We start from the raw sequence: 14,494 nt of genomic DNA, 5'->3' as shown, positions 1-14,494 counted from the left end.
CATGCCCACTTCCTTGTGAGCTCATACTCTTTTATTTACCCAGTAAAGTCACTATATTTGTGATGCTGGTTTTCATGGATTTGGTTTCTTACATCCAAATGCCTCCTTGTCAAGATACACCTCTTAATGTAAAAACAATGAGTCTATTATAAATAATAATAATAACCATAATAATTATAGCTACCATTTATTTTGCACTTACTATTTGCTAGGCACGGTCCTAAACACTTTACATACAAGAACACATTCTCACAGCTATATTGTCATATAAGGATTATTTGATAGAAACATTAATGCAAGACAAGTTTGGCAATGTATCTTAGTTATACAGCTTGTAAGTGGCCCTAGCTGACCTTTGAACCCAGTTCTGTCTCTTCTCCAAGTCTGTGGGTTTAACCATGTGCCATGGGCTAATCCATAAAAAGCACTCTAAACAGTGCCTGGCACATGTATGTCACAGTTCAAATTTCCTAAACCCTTGAGGCATATTAGTCCCGGACAGAAGCGGCTATAGCATTTTTAAATTGGCATACCAAAGCAATGTCAGGCAGGATCACATAAAACCTTGCTACTCAGAATATAGTGGCTGGATGAGGTGCGTGGATGTCAAAGGGAACTTGTTAGAAATGCAAAGGCTTAGGCCCCATCTCATATTTAAAACTGTGTTTTAGGAAAATCCCCTGGGTGATCTGAATGCACATTCAAGTGCATTCACTTGAGTGAGACTCAAAGTAGATGTTTCCAGTGAGGAAATTAGTAGTTTACTTATGTAGTTATTATCGCTATGAAGATCTGTAAGATAAGTATTTAGCTGCAGTATCAGGTGTCTAGAACTGAGGCTGAAAAAAATGAAGAAAAGCAAAACTAATTTGAGATACTGAGGTTCTGCTAAACTCTATCATTGAAAACATCACTATATCAAGAAGTAACTGATTATTGTTTGCCTGAAGCATTACCTAGTCTCTATTTTGGTTCTTTTCTAACTACAAATAACTGTTTATATATTGATTTTTTTTTTTAAATGAACAATGCACGGGACGATTTCTTCTTACTAGGTTCACTCATTTGGTTCTGTCTTTGGCTACCCAGATATCTTTCCATAAGAATGTCTAAATTTTGGCTTGTTATAAGATGACTGTCTGGAATTAACCTATTTTGCCAGCTTTTTCACAAGAATTTCAACTAAAAGTAGCACCAGAATAATTTATCAAAACGGATACAATTAATGCTCACCTTTTTAAAGTTAGTTTATATTTTCGGTGCTACTGGTGAAAACTTGTCACCAACTCTTTGGAGAAACAAATTCCAAAATCTGAAAGGTGACACCAACTGCAATTAACTTTAATCTTGAAAAGTGTGAAACTCTCAGGACATAATTGAGATCAATATCCCAGGAGTAAACTGATGGAAGATGTGACTTACATAAGAAAAACAAGGGTATTTCTTTATTCTTACACCTGGTTTTCATTTGCTTATGTATTCAAAATACAGATGTACCAAAAATCAGTAATTGACATATGATAGATGTAATAATGACAAATAACTTTCAAATAATGTCATATTTTTATTCTTGGTGATATCATAGGAACCTTGTATGGTTTCATAATTATGGTATAAGACCTCAGATTTAAGTAACTGGCTCTAAAGATACTTGGGTACCTCCAGGCTTTATAAATATTTATTTCTCTGTTTTCTTGAAAAGCTAAGTATATAAGGAAATTGTAGAAGAGCTGGCATGTAATACAGGATTTCTAGTCTGTTATCAGTAAATGTTCTAAGACACGCCTTTGATAAAACAGAGATGTCAAAGACAGCAAAGGAAATATTTACCAGACACGGATGATTAGAGAAAGTTCTACAAGCCAGGATGGACTAAAGTTTTTTACTTTGTATTTTAACAAAAATGCTTTTTGAAAGTATTATAAAGTGCCCAGGACTAGGGACTACGGCTTCATGTAGATAAGAGAAGTAAATATTTTAAAAGGAAATATAAGAAAAGAGTTCCCTTGAATACGTATTCTTAACTTTGGAAGCAAGAAACTTTCTAAGGATGGAAGAAGGTTTAGGTGGCCTGGGATCTGACAGGTACTTGTAAGTGAAAAGGCACATTAGCTCAATGACATGTGATTCAACAGGGACATTGGCCACATGACTATATAGCTTGCGTCATCTCACCACCTTGCAGATACCTCCCAACACACCCAGATTTAAACCTAAATAATAGAAAAGCTATGCTTAGTGATATTTCCAAAACCCTCTTCCTACGCCTGTGCAAGTATCTTGCTTTCTCTTCCTCTGTCCCCCAAATACTGTTCAGGCACTATTTCCCCTTCTGTACTTCCCACTTCCTCCTCCCTCTCCCACTTCCTCTTCTTCTTCATTTCACTGTCTGCTTATTATTATTATTATTATTACCTCTCCTCTCTCCCCACTGAGCTGCTGTCTCTTGCTCTCTTCTCCCTTTTTCCTCACTCAACTTCAGATCAATCCTGCTGGGTATATTCTGTGTCCTATACCCCTGCTGTGATTCTTAATGAAATAAATTTCAGGAAACCTACTGATTGGATCCATGACAAGTATATAATTTATAGGAGCAGCTGGGCCCTCCTTGGCACAAGACAATCCTAATTTTTCCTCTGTATATTCTATTTCCAATTCCACTCCATCTTAGCCTTCTCCTTCTCCTACTTCATTGGAGGACATCAGCTGGGAATTCCTTACATTTCTCCTATTTCTTTCCCTTATTTGCTTCTTGGGGAAGGAAAGGGTCTCCTCCTTTCCTACAGTGCATCTCAGAAGTTCAATTAATAAGGATATCCTAAGTGAACCTTTATCTCATAAATCAAGGTCTCATTGTCTCTCTTCCGTAAATCCTAACAACTGTTTTGCCCATCAGCTCCTCACTTCCTCCATATTGTACCAGAATTAGGTTTAGCATTTGTGGCATGGTATTTATTTAGTCAAATCTGATGGTTTTTTGGTCTCTACTAAGATGGGAGATTTCATATTTTATGTTTATGAGGTTTCTTTTTCCTTTATCTGCCTGTGGTCCTCAATTGGAATTTTTCCAATGATTTTCCCATTCTTAATGATTGTTGAATTTTCTGTGGCTTAAAGAAAAAGAAAATTGAGATTTTCTAAATATGGTGATAAAAATCTTTGTAAACATAATAAAGGCAACCTCTTTGTTTGTGAGTCTAAGACTAAACAAACCTGATGTCCCAATGATTTTCTCTCTCAGGTTATACGTAAATTGTTGGTTATTTTTAAAAAGCCTATGTAGAGAAGTGGAATATTTGAGAAGTTTCTGAAATATCTTTGACTATCAATAATGTCAATATCTGGCTTAGAATTTTCTCTCCTGAGGGAAAGCTTCTGGGAGTAACCCTTTCTAAACTCAATCTGTGCTGGCCACTGAAAGTTAACGTTTCTATCAGTGCCACGTATTTGCTTTCTTTCATCATCGGATAGTAGCTGAATGCATAGACTTCAGTGACAGATAGCCTACATTTAAATCCCAGTATCTACTGTGTGACTATAGGTGAATTACTTAACCTCCCTGTACCTTAGTTTCATCACTTACAAAATGGGAACACAATGGCCAAATAACATCATCCATATTTTAAGGGTGAAAAAGAGATAATCCTTTTTACATGTACACAGTGCTTGAGTATACAGGAAAGGCCTATTTTTATTGGTATTGTTATATTTACTGTTATGGCTAACTATGTATGTTATCTGCATTTTCAACTAAATTGTAAATCTCTTGAAGTCAGATGTTTACACTGTTTCTCAAATATAAGGGCATAAGAAGGGCAGTCTTTTTGTTTATGAGTCCAAGACTGCCATTAAAAGGAATGGCAAAAACCGCAATAACTTTACACCAACCTAATATAAAAATTAACATGGAATGTTTGAGGCATGTCACTCAAATATGTAAGAATTTTTTAATCATATCTTTAAGCCATCTATAATTGGTGTTCAAATGTGAATAATGACAGAGTCTTAGATTTTTTTCTTCATTAATAATAGCTGAATGTTTTACAAATAGAAAGTTATAGTAATTACTGAATATATGTAACTTATTCCCACAAGGCAAAATTTTGATTTAAAGCATAACTGAAACATAAGTGTGTGGTTAAATATCCTGAATGCAAAAGCAATGCTTACAAAGTTTATTTCTTCACATAATTTTTTGAAAAGTCTGTGGTGCACCTAAAACAACTATTCTCCAATTCCTAGTAAGACATCAGTTTTCTGAAAGTACTTAATGGTATCTGGACTAAGTGTACATTTCAAAACACTCACATTATGAGTTAATGCATTTGCAACAGACTTCTGAGTGAAGTTACATATTGCCTAGGTTGCAAATAAAAAATGCAAGGGAGTGAGGACTTAAGACCTATTGAGTACCCCTGGAACTCTTAATGGTTTTCTTTGCTTCCTTTTCTCTCTTAATAGACTATCATCCCAGCTAGTACCATACAAATCAAACAATACACAAATGTTTCATGTTAAGGCTCAGAATTATACACTCATATAATTAGGAGACTGGAAGGAAACACACAAAAATAAGACTTTTCAAGACAATCTCATTCACACTCTTTACTTGAATTATTTACTCTAGTTTTATTATTAATTTTTATACTGTTAAATTGACTGCAATTCAAAACCCAGTGTATTCATACCATGTGTTAAGATATGCTCCTTCCTATATGTGTTCCTCTAAAGCACCATCTGGATCTTGTGGGGGGTATTTTCCTTTGTGGTATCAAAGCCAGGAGCTCGCGGTTTTCCTTTATTTTTTAAGGGAACACTATCGTGTAGCATCTGGGACCAGAAAGAAATCTTGATGGTATATATTTTACAGATATTTTCTTTTCGGATGTTTTTTCCTCTAAGAGAAAAGCTTTTGTTAATGTGTCACGTAAAAATACATTGTTGATTAGTAACTTGTCAAGAAGTGCTAGATTACATTCCTGTGTTGGTCCATTTATATATATTTCTGAACAGCTAATATTTCATTTAGTTTCCTATTAAACTTACTCAAATATATTTTTGAAGTGCATTGCTTAAAATTTACATTCAAGGCAAGAAAATGAGTTTGTCAGTAAACGTAGTAATTAAGGAAGTTCCAAGTCTGTATTTTTAAGATACTAGAGGTAACTGTAACTAATCATTTTAACTTAAAGAAATAGAATTGCAAATACCCTCCTTCCCCCCATCCCCCACCAAAACCATACCTTAGTCACTTTGGAATTATAACCATCTTTTACGTCTATCAATATAAATGTATTTCATTTGGTATTCAAATTACTTTCAAAGCGATAAATTTTGAATTTCTATTTCATTGTAGCTTCTGATCTTTAAATGTACTGAACAGGAGGATTTGGGGAGCTTGTCTTGTCTAATAGGTGTTAAGTATCTATGACGACAAATTTGTGCTGAAGCAATGTGCAATATAGACTAGTAATATTTTTACAAGGCTATTTTGGAAATTCTCACGTTGATGTTACTAATAACGTGGGTTTAATAGCATTTGGGTAATTAAGAAAAAAACAGTAATAGAAAAATAAAAACGATAAGAAGGGCGAAACAGACTTCTCCACCCCTCTCCCAACCCTCATTCCTTTGGAGGCTCGCGCCCTCTTGGAATAGCAGGTTCCTGCATGTGCCAGAAATCCGGTCCCAGCAAAGCTAGGTGCTCTGCAATGCCAGGGCGTTCCCAGCTAGGGACTCCTGGCTGCTTGGAGCTTGAAAACACCTGGCGTGGTTCTCGGGGGCCCTAGAGGCTTCTGCCACGGACTGGTCGGCTCTGGGGTTGTAGGCAGAAGGCTCTGAGCGGTTGGAAGGGTTTCCTGTGTGTCAGCAACTTCACTTTGCCGAGATAGCTGGCGGAAGAGAGAAGAAGCGCTCGCGGGCCAATCGCCTGCCAGCAGCCACCTTTGAGCGCACCCCTCGCCCTCGCCGCCGACTCCGGTAGCAGCGTGTTGGCAGAGGCTGAACACACTCGGCCTCGGCGGAGACCTGCTCCCCAGTAGACGCCTCCTGCTTCCCACTGCACCCTAGAGGACGCGGGCTGGCTGCTGGGCGAGCTCGGCGGAGGCACGCCCCTCGCCTCCCCGCGGAGTGCGGACTCGCCCGGGTGCCCAAACTCCGCCCACCCTCACGGGAGCTCAGCTCTCCCGCCTGACCCCGGTACTCTGGACAAAGCGGGGCCTGGGGAAGGGCCCCTGAACTGCGCGGACGCTGAACGGGACGCGCTTCAGAAGCGCACGAGTCTGCGGCCACGCGCGCTCCGATGGCCGCCAGGAGCTGAGCTCAGGGTAGGAGGAGGAAGCGATAAGACGCCCCGAAGCTGAGCTGCACGTTTCTAAGGTAGGGAGGAGGAAGATGCCCCAATGAAGTTGATCTTTGAGCCAAGGAGGCTGGGGAGCACCCTCCCCATGCGAGATCCCCGCAGAGCGAGTTTCGCTTGACCTCGCTGTGCCTCTGGCGCGCTCTGCAGCGCGGACCCGCGGCCCCTCGGGAAAGCGCAGTCGGAAAGTTATCCGCGGTGGTGCCCTGCGCGCCCTGTTGTGTAAGCTCGGCGTTGCCAGCGGTCGGAGAAGTTGCTGGCCTGCCCGATAGCCCAGTTCGGTGGCGGCCCGGGGCGGATTTCATGGCCCGCGGCGAACGCGGGGCCAGAGCAGGCGTGGGCGAGCCCCTGCGCGCCCCCTCCCGCGGGGATCCAGCTCGCCCGCTCCCTTCCGCTCGCTGGCTTTTCCGATGCTTGCTGCGCCCCTGGCCGCCGCTGCCCTCTCGCCGCCTGCTGCCCCTCGGAGCCGCCGCCTAAGTCGAGGAGGAGAGAATGACCGAGGTGCTGTGGCCGGCTGTCCCCAACGGGACGGACGCTGCCTTCCTGGCCGGTCCGGGTTCGTCCTGGGGGAACAGCACGGTCGCCTCCACTGCCGCCGTCTCCGCGTCGTTCAAATGCGCCTTGACCAAGACGGGCTTCCAGTTTTACTACCTGCCGGCTGTCTACATTTTGGTGTTCATCATCGGCTTCCTGGGCAACAGCGTGGCCATCTGGATGTTCGTCTTCCACATGAAGCCCTGGAGCGGCATCTCAGTGTACATGTTCAACTTGGCTCTGGCCGACTTCTTGTACGTGCTGACTCTGCCAGCCCTGATCTTCTACTACTTCAATAAAACAGACTGGATCTTCGGGGATGCCATGTGTAAACTGCAGAGGTTCATCTTTCATGTGAACCTCTATGGCAGCATCTTGTTTCTGACATGCATCAGTGCCCACCGGTACAGCGGTGTGGTGTACCCCCTCAAGTCCCTGGGCCGGCTCAAAAAGAAGAACGCGGTCTATATCAGCGTGCTGGTGTGGCTCATTGTGGTGGTGGCGATCTCCCCCATCCTATTCTACTCGGGTACCGGGGTCCGCAAAAACAAAACCACCACCTGTTATGACACCACCTCAGACGAGTACCTGCGAAGTTATTTCATCTACAGCATGTGCACGACCGTGGCCATGTTCTGTGTCCCGTTGGTGCTGATTCTGGGCTGTTACGGATTAATTGTGAGAGCTTTGATTTACAAAGATCTGGACAACTCTCCTCTGAGGAGAAAATCGATTTACCTGGTGATCATTGTACTGACTGTTTTTGCTGTGTCTTACATCCCTTTCCATGTGATGAAAACGATGAACTTGAGAGCCCGGCTTGACTTTCAGACCCCAGCAATGTGTGCTTTCAATGACAGGGTTTATGCCACATATCAGGTGACAAGAGGTCTAGCAAGTCTCAACAGTTGTGTGGACCCCATTCTCTATTTCTTGGCGGGAGATACTTTCAGAAGGAGACTCTCCCGAGCCACAAGGAAAGCTTCTAGAAGAAGTGAGGCAAATTTGCAATCCAAAAGTGAAGACATGACCCTCAATATTTTACCTGAGTTCAAGCAGAATGGAGATACAAGCTTGTGAAGGCACAAGAATCTCCAAACACCTGTCTGTTGTAATATGGTAGGATGCTTAACAGAATCAAGTGCTTTTCCCCTCTTTAACTTTCTAGTCAGTTTAGAAAAAATCAAACCAAGAAAATAGTTTAAAAAATAATAGAAGTAGAAATGCCCACATCCACACTTAGCTTGCTTGGTTTGCTTTCAAAGTCTGTCTTCTTTCTGACTAGAAGTATGTATAATAAAACAGCACTACCTAGTTAAACATTTACTTTCTCTTTGGCCTTTAAAATTTACAAGCTTTTCTGTTTAAAGTGTGTGTGCTCCTGAGTACTGGGGCTATTTTTGATATTAGTAATTTCTCTAAGAAAACTAGCCCCCTGCAACTTGAGTTTGTGGTTTATCTAGCCTTTATTGATTTTTAAAATCCACAATAGGAATAAAACGAAAATCTACATTCTCAGAAATATTTAGCATGGTATAACAAAACACTAAACTCATTAGTTCATCCAGCATCACATCAATGGATCTCTGAGTGGGGTGTCTTTTTCAGTGTCTTATAAGCATAGATGATAGTTGACTGAGTTTCTTTAGGGAATTGAATAGACAAGTAAAGTTAATGAATTTAAGAGCCTGCAAAGTGATTGTTTTCCAGTTATTTCTGGAAAAGGTCTCATTATATATTGGGTGCTAAATGTTTGATGGGGAAAGCCTGCATATATTATCGTACTGGTGAAATGCATTCAAAATAATTAAAATGCATGTATTTTCCTTCTAAACACTGTGAGCTCTCTTAGATATCTTGTGATAAAGAGCATTTACTTGCCCCACTGCTGTGCAATGCCTGAAGACTTTGTTTGTGTTCCAGGACAAGTGTTCACTCACATCTGTAAAAACAATTTTAAGAATCACAAACAAATTACAGACCAAAGTTTGAGGAAAGTCAAATAACAGTAAGTTGAAGGATGTTGGACAGGAGGACAGTATTTCAGAAAAGGAGAGGTTGACAGTCATCCACGATGCATAGCCTCCAAGTATACTCTCAAATGTATGAAGCAACTGAGGTGGGCAGAAGACATTTTAGAATGAGGGCTTTAGTTTAAATTAAAATCATGGTGGAGAAGGCTCTTTTTGCTTCCTCTAAGTGTTTGAAAACACAAAATGCAATATGAAAAGAAAAAATAGAATTTGTATAGGTTGCATTGATAGAATGGGAAGCTATAATCTTTGGATAAACCTTACATCTCAATATTTAAAGAAAAAACATGTATATGGAGAGGGAAATATAGAGATTTAAAGTACCTAGATACCATAGCACTGAAAAGTAAAGTACTAATCAGACTAGTAATAGAGAGAAGACTGTTGGTCAGTGTTATCCATTATATTTGTTCTCTGCCAGGTGTTAATGAAAAATTTGTAAAATGCTTCAACAGTGTTAATAATTTTTAATGAATATTGAATTGCTGCATGTCTAGCCCTTGAAATGGTCAACTTCTACATGAGAATAATAAGGTGAGATAATGCAATTGAAAATCCCGAACAAATAAATCCAGTGTCAAAGGAATTTTTAGTTTTGAAAGCTAGCCCCCATAAAATCAACATCAGAGTTTGCAACTGATGGTGGAATAACTTGTTGGAAAGCACTTTACAAGTAGAGCAACATGGGGCTGTATGTTAAGGCAAGAAAGAACCTTAGTGCTCTGTGTAACATAATGACAGGAAATTCAGATCTTGATTTCAGTTCTTGCAATGCCTATGTAGATTGAGGATTTGTGAGACCTTCAAAATAGCTTCACTTTACCCAATCTCTGGCCACTAAGATCAATGAAGAAAAGCTGTATTTGGCCTTCCTCAGCAGTGATTCTTTTTACATGTTCCGTTTTAATGCATAGGATTATAGAAACCAAATAAAGAAGACACCTACTACACCTCCTCGTTTTGAGGAAAGAGAAGGTTAGCAAAATTCTCACTTCATCAGGCTCAAATAACATCCGTTTTAGAGTCCTACAAGACAAAATCTAAAATATGTCATTACTGTATTGACCTTGTTAAGATCAAGATCATTAAACTGACCAAGATGGAAATTACAGGACTTGTACCAGACTTGAACTTGTAGCCTAATGATACACATTTGTATAATATTTCTTCACCATTTACTTTAGTTTTCTTTCTTTTAGGTCTCAGGATGCTCAGCTTAATTTAGAGTATGTGTTAAGTACATTGTTTCAGCGTCCAGAGAATTCTGTGAGTGTGGATCCACTGAGGAGGTGAACAATGTCTAGAAATGCTTGTTTACTACTTGGCATGTTTTTTTCCAAAGTGTTTCTTCTTTAGCTTCATACATCACATATGGACATTGATGACATGTGAATGCATGCCACATAGTACAAGAATGATCTTGCTAACTCCTTCCAGGCCAAAAGAAGCCTCTGGGAAGATGTACAAATGGTGAAAACATACAGAGGGTCAGGATGAGGTAGTGATCTCTGTTGGCTGAAAAACTGATCAGGTCATATGACGATTGAAGTATGTTAATAGTAAGGGCAGAAATGTGTTGGCATTTGGAAAAAAGAACTGCTAACATTATAGAACTTACTACCTAGCAAAATTTCACACAAAAAATATTTTAATGGCAAATTCAAGATGTTTTATTGCTTACAAATTAGCATCTTTGACTCTTTGAACATCAATCTGTGTTTACATTGAAATGACAAAAAGAAGAAATATAGCATGCAAGTCAGAATTCAGAGTTAAAACCACGATGTTGCCACTCAGCCAGCTGTGTGACTGTTGACCCTTCCAAGACCACACATAGATTAAAAAGTTGGATGACATCCATTGTTGGGGCTTTGGGGGATATGGTAAAGCATGAAAACTGAACAGCCAGGAGCCTGTGAAATCTGCTACTGTATTTTCCAGGACTTCATTCCACTCCTTGGCTAAAAAAATCTTGTAAGTTTCACAGATTATGGTGTGGACCTGTCACCTGTAAAGTGTCTCAATCTTCTCAGACAAGACACTAAACTGTCTTTGGATATTATACATGCCAGTGCTTATAGCAGCTGGAATTTGGCTAGTGACAATGTTTAAAGATGTAATACTAGTTAGTATCTATTGAAGCTTAAACTTTGCTGGTCAAGTTGTAGCTATTGTAATAGTATTTATTGAAGAAGCTCACAGTCCTTCAGTTGTACAGATTGAAAAACTTTCATGAAAGATCCAATATACTAATGTAAATTATATTTATTGCAATGTATAATATTAATGTGTCAAACTGGTGTATTTTACAAAATATATGATGCATACATAAATAAGAGTTGTATATTCCAGTGCTTTTCAAATAGCAGTATCTTGGAATATTTAAGTCTTCACATTTTTTAGTCTAAAATATGAAAATGTTTCATGATACAAGTGATTAATTTTCCCTAGAAGTGCTTTTGCATGTTTGCCTTTTTATTTTTTTCTGTATAGACACAATTTGGTATCAGACTATCATAAGATCAATAGTGAATATAAAATATCTTAGCCAAATGGGGTCTGTATTGTCCACATTTTATATATTAAATAAAAGTTTTTGTTGTCTTTTCAGGAGGTTTAGAGTATTGTCACTAAATACGGTCAAAGCTTCCCTTTCCAAATGCAAAAGTATTGTCTTACATTTAAAGTTGATCTGTCATGTTTTAGCAGTCAAGTGGGATGGGCATTATATAGACAACATTACAGTGTAAGGAAAATCTTTATGGAGATGGGGAGAGCAAAAGGCAGCTGGTATAATCAATGCTGCTTGGTTTTGTTTTTGTTTTTGTTTTGTTTTGTTTTGTTTTTGCGAGGAGTCTCGCTCATTCGCCCAGGCTGGAGTGCAGTGGCGCGATCTCCGCTCACTGCAAGCTCCGCCTCCCGGGTTCACGCCATTCTCCTGCCTCAGCCTCCCGAGTAGCTGGGACTACAGGCGCCCACCGCCACGCCCGGCTAATTTTTTTGTATTTTTAGTAGAGACGGGGTTTCACTGTGTTAGCCAGGAGGGTCTCTATCTCCTGACCTCGTGATCCGCCCGCCTCGGCCTCCCAAAGCGCTGGGATTACAGGCGTGAACCACCGCGCCCGGCCTCTGCTGCTTAGTTCTACTTAATTTTTTGTGTTGCTGCTTCTTAAGGTGAGACAGCATAATCTTAATTGTTTTGAGATGGAATTTTAAAGTAACACACTACCAGCAAGTTCAATATTGCTATTAATTTTAATCTGTTTTTTTTTTTGTTCAGTTGTTATCTTAAATTCCAAATTTTATAGTGATAATTGTATATTATTTGACTGCTGAATTCTGTTACAGTTTTTTTATTCTGTTGTACATTGTATTATACACATCGTCACAAATTAATATGAAGGTGAATATATGTTACATATCAAGATTTGTGAATTTGAATTATAGTATGTTTTAGTGCTTTAGCAAAAAAATGTTTATTTTTATATTATCTGTGATTTTAATATAGATGATTGAACTAGATTTCTTTTTGAGTGATAGTGCCATTGAATGAGTGGTGTGGAAACAGTGTTACTTGATATTTTGAGCTTTCTCAGGTTTATCTAAATCAGTGGTAGCTTAACAAAACCCAGACTAATTGTGTGTAATTGTATTTTTAATAAAAGGAAAGTACATTTCCTATAATAGCATAGTATTGTTTGCATGCAAGAGTATGCAAAACCTTGTGTGTGTGCGTGCGTGCGTGTGTGTGTGTGTGTGTGTGTGTCTTAGTGGGTAAGGCATGGCAGCCAACTTTGTATCTGCTATTTTTAGTATCAGCAGAGCTTCATAATTGTGGTCACTAGAACTGTACTTACCATGGACAATTAAAACTGAAAAAGACTCAATAAAACTATGAAACATGGTTTGATGGCTTCCATGTTATTACAGTGTTAATACTCACAAATTTTGCCAAACTTTAACAAACAATATACAGACTGAGAAGTACTGTAAAACACATTTAACTAATTCAACTGTTTTTTAAGGTGAAGACTGGGCTCTAAAAACTACAATGTTAAAGGTAGAATCCTGGTGCAAGATAGGTAAAATTATGAATATTTGATATTGTCAATAGGAATGTAAGCTAATTTTTTATTGTAAAATACTTCATGCTACCTTAATGTGCGCTTCTCATGCTAGTGTTCTGTGTTTAAAATGTTGGCTGTAATTTTTTCTCACCTAATTTTTAATCTATGGGGGTGATTATGCTAATAATTCTTTGTGGATTCTATTTAGTAGCATACACACCACCTGCTTCTCCCAGGTTTGTTAAAAAATGTATCTGTGCAGCAGTGAAAACAGTGTACAATGAAATGGGAGCATGCTTAAAGCATTACCTTTTTTTCCCCTCAGTTGAGAAGGTACGTGCACAATGGTCCTGTGTTGGGTTCTCTGGTTGTGTGCTGAGATAGGTGCTCTATAAGGGAAACCTGTGGGTAGAAAATACAGATTTCTTGCCGTCTTTAAGATATGTGTCAGTCAGTGTTAACTCCTTAATTAGATGTACTATGCAGACTTTGCCATTTGGGAATCTTCATTTATTAACATCAGCTTGAGTAGAGTTTTCTGTGGGCATATATGTATGTATGTGTGTGTGTATGTGTCTTAGTACATACATATAATTTATATAGAGATAATTATCTTTCTGACTTAAGAATTTACCCTAAAGCTTTGAGCACCTTTTGATTTTTGAAATCACTTAGGGGTTAAAGTCAGAGACCCTTTTCTCTCTACAAGTTAATATCCATTTTGATTCCCTCTCCTATTTTAATGATCTGAAAAGTTTATTTTCTTTCTTTAGGAGATTTTAGAATTTTTCCCCAAAATATGGTCAGATCTTCCATTGTCAAATACAAAAAGCTTGTCCTAAATTCAAAGTAGATCTATTATGGCTTAGAAGTCTGATAGGATGAGGCATTACAGACAAAACAGATGTCACTAGAAATCCATGTTAATGTTAACACTGTGCTTACTTGCTTAATCCTGCAAGGTTATATTGCCTTGGGCTGGACCCTGGGGACTGACATCCCCAGTCAGCATGGCTGCTGGGACTGACAGTTCTAACAGCAGCTGCGGATGGAGTCAGGCCCCTGGGCTGAGCAGCTGACAGAACTGCAACTCTTTGGGAATGGAAGTGGGTAGGGGGACAGGGGATGGGAGGCAAGTGGAGGCTGTTGGTACTTCAGAGAGGAAAAAAATGCACTGCCTTTCCTGATTACCTGATAGGGAGAAATCACAACTGTGCAAAGCTGGAAAATTCATGAAGAAGACAGACTAAAAAAGATAGAGACCTTGGAAATGATCCAAATCCATCACCTTGGTTTATAGGTGAGAACAAAATATTGACATTCAAAAGTGGAGCTAGTAAAGAATGTGGCGTTCTCACTTCTAAAACATTCCTCTCGTATCCCAAGACTTTTCAAACTGTAGGTCTTGACTCATGAAAGTGTCCTGAAATCAATATGATGGGTTATGATTGACACTCTAACAAAATGAAATAGAATAGATCAGAGTCCATAACTCAGTAAGT

At 39.2% G+C, this 14,494-nt stretch overlaps 1 protein-coding gene across 1 annotated transcript; it reads left to right on the top strand.

The window, feature by feature from the left end:
* Window positions 1-6,022: 6,022 nt before the first annotated feature.
* P2RY1 (purinergic receptor P2Y1) lies at window positions 6,023-9,117 on the top strand. The gene has a single exon (XM_025376833.1). The coding sequence runs from the start codon at window positions 6,851-6,853 to the stop codon at window positions 7,970-7,972; it is 1,122 nt and encodes a 373-aa protein (XP_025232618.1). The 5' UTR covers window positions 6,023-6,850; the 3' UTR covers window positions 7,973-9,117.
* Window positions 9,118-14,494: the final 5,377 nt, after the last annotated feature.

Source organism: Theropithecus gelada, chromosome 2 (assembly GCF_003255815.1).
Source record: "Theropithecus gelada isolate Dixy chromosome 2, Tgel_1.0, whole genome shotgun sequence".
Taxonomy (NCBI): Eukaryota; Metazoa; Chordata; class Mammalia; order Primates; family Cercopithecidae; genus Theropithecus; species Theropithecus gelada.
Note: the sequence above shows the minus strand (reverse complement) of the source record. Positions and strands in the feature narration are given on the sequence as shown.